The sequence below is a fragment of the Oncorhynchus clarkii genome, chromosome 16 (genome assembly GCF_045791955.1).
Source record: "Oncorhynchus clarkii lewisi isolate Uvic-CL-2024 chromosome 16, UVic_Ocla_1.0, whole genome shotgun sequence".
In the NCBI taxonomy this organism is placed as follows: Eukaryota; Metazoa; Chordata; class Actinopteri; order Salmoniformes; family Salmonidae; genus Oncorhynchus; species Oncorhynchus clarkii.
The window spans coordinates 72,284,852-72,291,042 of NC_092162.1; the positions used below are offsets into that span (position 1 = coordinate 72,284,852).

Genomic DNA, 6,191 nt, shown 5'->3' on the forward strand with positions numbered 1-6,191 from the left:
CCCCTACAAATAAACCACTGTATTCTCTCTAAGGTGCATTATGAACTAGAGCCCCCCTACAAATAAACCACTGTGTTCTCTCTCAGGTCCATTATGAACGAGAGCCCCCCTACAAATAAACCACAGTGTTCTCTCTCAGGTCCATTATGAATGAGAGCCCCCCTACAAATAAACCAGTGTGTTCTCTCTCAGGTCCATTATGAACTAGAGCCCCCCTACAAATAAACCACTGTGTTCTCTCTAAGGTGCATTATGAACTAGAGCCCCCCTACAAATAAACCACTGTGTTCTCTCTAAGGTGCATTATGAACTAGAGCCCCCCTACAGATAAACCACACAGTTGTTTGCTTATGTTTTATTTGTCATCAGATATAAAAAATCTATGAATTGATGTCTGTATGATACAGCGTATATCTGCTACCTACGAACACAACATGTGGAGACTCTTGGTATCGGGGAAAAAAGCAACAAGTCATTTTCAAAGTGTGTCATGTCAACACAAACGATTACTTGAACTTGAACATGTAAATATATTGTCATTATTATCCGTAAGATAGACTGACTGAAAAGTAGAATTAGTTCACATCTTTAGTTGTATTAGGACTATGCACTATAGTTGACCCAGTTTGTCTATGGTTCACAATGACAGGCCAGAATAACGCCTATGTATTTACAGCAAAGTGTATAGGCTACATCACTGTTAAAGCCCCATAGTTTCACTACAGTGTAGGTTACCTGCCCTCACTACAATGTAGGCTACCCACCCTCACTACAGTGTAGGCTACCCACCCTCACTACAGTGTAGGCTACCCACCCTCACTACAGTGTAGGCTACCCACCCTCACTACAGAGTAGGCTACCCACCCTCACTACAGTGTAGGCTACCTGCCCTCACTACAGTGTAGGCTACCTGCCTTCTCACTACAGTGTAGGCTACCTGCCTTCTCACTACAGTGTAGGCTACCTGCCCTCACTACAGTGGAGGCTACCTGCCTTCTCACTACGGTGGAGGCTACCTGCCCTCTCAGGACACCAGGGGGAGACAAATGTCCATGAAAAAGAAATACTCCCCTCCAATCCTGGCCAGAATCCATATGATTCCATATGATTTATTCCATGTTATATATTCCATGTTAAATATTACATATTTAAGTCATACCATGGCAACAATGATAATCACCTAATGTAGATTCAAGCAAACATAAATAATATGATCATAGTTTATTTTTGAATGGCATCAACATTAACATACCATATTTGTATCCACTATCCACTAAGCCTGTAGGCTACTACATTCCTGCCGGTCTACATTCTAGCATCTTCTTGAAAGCCTTCCTGAAGCTGTCATCCAGGAAGGCATAAAGAAAAGGGTTAAGACAAGAGTTTGCGTAGCTAAGGCTGGTGATGAAGTAGGACAACCCGATGAGCAGCGGAGTGGTCCTCAGGTCGGTGGTGAGAGCCACTATGGTGCTGAGGTGAAACCCCGTCCAACAGAACAGACACACCGCTAAGACTATAAACACCATAATAGTTACTTTCTTTTTAGCCTTGTCCAGCGCCTTGGCGTTGGAGTTGAGGCGCATGTTCCGTAGTTTGTACAGCATCATGGTGTAGAGAATACAGATGGTCGACACCGGGATGGCAAAGCCGAGGATCAGGGTGTATATCCGGCTCGCCTTGAACCACAAACTCTCCGGGCTCGGGAAGCTGAGGACGCAGCTTTTCCGGTCCAAGTCATCGGGACTGATGTAGACCCCGGCGAATACAGTGAAAGGCATCACGATAAGAATCACGAGGATCCAGACGCACAGGCTCACTATCTTGGCCGCGCGGTACGTGCGGTACGGCATACGCTTGGAACGCACCGTCGCCAGAACGACCAGATAACGGTCCACACTCATGACCGTCAGGAAGTAGATGCTGGAGAAGATGTTATAGTGGTCTATGCTCAGGATGACCTTACACAGCACCTCTCCTAAGGGCCAGTAGTGGAGCAGGTGCTCGGCGATGTTGATGGGTAGGACCAGGGTAAACAGGTCGTCCGCTATCGCCAAGTTTAGGATAAACATATTGGTCACCGTCTTCATTTTAGGCGCTTTGAGGATAACGTAGATAACGGCCGTGTTCCCCGTTAAACCCACGGCGCATATTACCGAATAGATCACAGGCAGGACTATATAGAGGTCCGCGTAAAAGTAGAACTCTGATTGGGGCGTGCAGTTCAGATCTGTCCGGTTAGTCGCGCTCAGATAATAGTAGTCCGTGGATTCGTTACACACCACCGGAAATACCCTGCGGCTGTTCGAGATAGATATATTCTCCATCTTCTAAGTCTTCTAATGTTTTATTGCACGTAAGACTAGAGGAAAGCACGTCGTCCAGGATGCATGTTTGTTTAGAGGTAAAACAGGCATTGGCGAAGTGTCATTTTGGCTGTTGTGTAGGTCGGCTCTGTCTGATTTTACGCACGCATTCCGCGTCACGAAATCTACGGAGAGCAGAAATATGGAATACAAATGAAAAGCAGTACATCACAACAAACCTCTTCTGCTGTTAATAGTTTATTCACAACACATTATATCATTAATTTAACCCACATCTATCACAATGGATTGGATAAACACAACACCCACCTGTACGAATGGACCCACTTGGCACAGACGTCAATTCAACGTATATTCCCAGCCAGCTCCACGTTGGCTCAAAGTAATTGAATTGAAAATGATGTAGAAGCAACGTTGATTCAACCAGTGTGTGCCCGGTGGTGACGCACTGTTATTTGAGTTATAACCTGCAATAGGACCACAATTACAAATGTTTTTTTTAAACTGAGAGTGCAGAAATACATTTTCAACAATAATAATATTTAAGTTTTTTAAATTTCTTTTCCAGACCATACACATGACATATCTCGTGGGCAATCATGCTTGTGCCATGTTTGTGCCACAATAAAAAGTAACAAAAACAAAAGCTCAATTAGGGGACTTACCGTGCTCGTGGAGGCTCGCTCCTTTTCCTTTCTGTCTTCTGTGCTGCGGCAGCAGCAGCAGCGAACTGGAGATGTCCACGTCCCAACCAGTTGGACCGGAGGAAAACACGGACGGGTGACGTCAGTCCACAGCACAGCGCGCAGTGAGGCACGGGGCACTCAGCTTGCTGTAGGTACCCAGAAGTGTTGCTATACTTCCTGTCCTGTGGTGAGGAATAACCAAGTGATGATATTACTCCTCTGCATAGACACTTGGTGTATTTATTGTAAAGCGTAACTGTTGGCATATTGCTGTGTGGTATGGCTGCTATGAGTGATTATCTTTTGTCTGTATGGATGGAGATCCTAGAGGTTGTTATTGCTCCTGGACTCTAAGTGTATGTGGGCAATATAATGTTATATTGATTGCCTTGGTGTTGTTACAGTGTGAACATTACAGTGTGAACATCACAGGTGTCTATGATAGGAACATCACAGGTGTCTATGATAGATACATTACATTGGTCTATGATAGATACTTTACAGTGGTCTATGATGGGACCATTACAGTGGTCTATGATGGGACCATTACAGTGGTCTATGATGGGAACATTACAGTGGTTTATGATGGGAACATTACAGTGGTTTATGATGGGAACATTACAGTGGTCTATGATGGGACCATTACAGTGGTCTATGATGGGAACATTACAGTGGTCTATGATGGGACCATTACAGTGGTCTATGATGGGACCATTACAGTGGTCTATGATAGATACATTACATTGGTCTATGATAGATACATTACATTGGTCTATGATGGGAACATTACAGGTGTCTATGATGGGAACATTACAGTGGTCTATGATGGGAACATTACAGTGGTCTATGATGGGACCATTACAGTGGTCTATGATGGGAACATCACAGTGGTCTATGATGGGACCATTACAGTGGTCTATGATGGGGACATTACAGTGGTCTATGATGGGACCATTACAGTGGTCTATGATGGGAACATTACAGTGGTCTATGATGGGACCATTACAGTGGTCTATGATGGGGACATTACAGTGGTCTATGATGGGAACATTACAGGTGTCTATGATGTGAACATTACAGTGGTCTATGATGGGAACATTACAGTGGTCTATGATGGGACCATTACAGTAGTCTATGATGGGACCATTACAGGGGTCTATGATGGAAACATTACAGGGGTCTATGATGGGAACATTACAGTGGTCTATGATGGGAACATTACAGTGGTCTATGATGGGAACATTACAGTGGTCTATGATGGGAACATTACAGTGGTCTATGATGGGAACATTACAGTGGTCTATGATGGGAACATTACAGTGGTCTATGATGGGAACATTACAGGTGTCTATGATGGGAACATTACAGTGGTCTATGATGGGACCATTACAGTGGTCTATGATGGGAACATTACAGTGGTCTATGATGGGAACATTACAGTGGTCTATGATGGGAACACTACAGTGGTCTATGATAGGAACATTACAGGTGTCTTTGATGAGACCACTACAGTGGTCTATGATGGGAACATTACAGTGGTCTATGATGGGAACATTACAGTGGTCTATGATGGGAGGACACTTTTCATAACCCCTCTGTAATATATACTTATACATAATTTACATCTGCTAGTCACGGTACATGGCCTCAGACCTCTGGTGTTTCTGAGTTAGGGTGGTCTCTGTTTGGCTTGGTTGAAACATAGTAAATTCTAGGCTGTAGCTCAGTGGGCTAACACATTCTTGTGGGATTTAGCTCAGTGGGCTAACACAGTCTTGTGGGTCACAGATGAGCAAGAGCCACTTGGGTGGTCAGACCCTCAACCATTGATCATTCTAACCATGTGAGATGCTTCACGTGAATTCCGGGCTCTCTCTCTTTCTCTCAATTTGTGTCAAGCAAAGTTTGAGCCGCTTAGAAACCACTAGGAATGAACTTTCTTAGTGAAGTTTTACCTTGTTTTTCCCAAAGGTATTTTTATGTTTCCCCTAAATATTCCTATAATGTTTCCATTCCTCCCTGGCTTTCATCTCCAATCTCCTCCTTTACCTCTGTGACTGTCAACTCATATCCACTTTTCTACAATATGGTTCACTTTTTCAATTACCTCTTCCCCCTCTCCTCCCCTCATCCTCTCCTCCTCCTCCCCTCATCTTCGCTTCCTCACCTCCTCTCATTTAATAGTTTCATTCTGCATCCATAACGAGGCATCCACGTGTAGTGGGTGGCTAAGTGCTCTGCTACTGCCTTCCTAAGACCTAGAAGTACTGTTACCCAGGATACTGTACCAAGGATTCTCTTCAGCAGTACTGTTACCCAGGATACTGTTACCCAGGATACTGTTACCCAGGATACTGTACCAAGGATTCTCTTCAGCAGTACTGTTACCCAGTATACTGTTACCCAGGATACTGTTACCCAGGATACTGTACCAAGGATTCTCTTCAGCAGTACTGTTACCCAGGATACTGTTACCCAGGATACTGTTACCCAGGATACTGTTACCCAGGATACTGTACCAAGGATTCTCTTCAGCAGTACTGTTACCCAGGATACTGTTACCCAGGATTCTCTTCAGCAGTACTGTTACCCAGGATACTGTTACCCAGGATACTGTTACCCAGGACACTGTTACCCAGGATTCTTTTCAGCAGTACTGTTACCCATGATACTGTTAACCAGGATAGTTACCCAGGATTCACTTCAGCAGTACTGTTACCCAGGATACTGTTACCCAGGTTACTGTTACCCAGGATACTGGTACTCAGAATTCTCTTCATGAGTACTGTTACCCAGGGTACTGTTACCCAGGATACTGTTACCCAGGATACTGTTACCCAGGATTATTTTAGGCAGTACTGTTACCCAGGATACTGTTACCCAGGATACTGTTACTCAGGATACTGTTACCCTGGATTCTCTTCAGCAGTACTGTTACCCAGGATACTGTTACCCAGGATTATTTTCAGCAGTACTGTTACCCAGGATACTGTTACACAGGATACTGTTACCCAGGATACTGATACTCAGGATTATTTTCAGCAGTACTGTTACACAGGATACTGTTACCCAGGATACTGTTACCCAGGATTCTCTTCAGCAGTACTGCTATCCAGGATACTGTTTTCAAGGATACTGTTACCCAGGATACTGTTACCCAGGATACTGTTACCCAGGATTC

At 44.3% G+C, this 6,191-nt stretch overlaps 1 protein-coding gene across 1 annotated transcript; it reads right to left on the bottom strand.

The window, feature by feature from the left end:
- Positions 1 to 1,289: 1,289 nt before the first annotated feature.
- Positions 1,290 to 2,324, bottom strand: LOC139367795 (neuropeptides B/W receptor type 2-like). Its single transcript, XM_071106130.1, has one exon. It carries the CDS (start codon positions 2,322 to 2,324, stop codon positions 1,290 to 1,292), a length of 1,035 nt encoding a protein of 344 aa, XP_070962231.1.
- Positions 2,325 to 6,191: the final 3,867 nt, after the last annotated feature.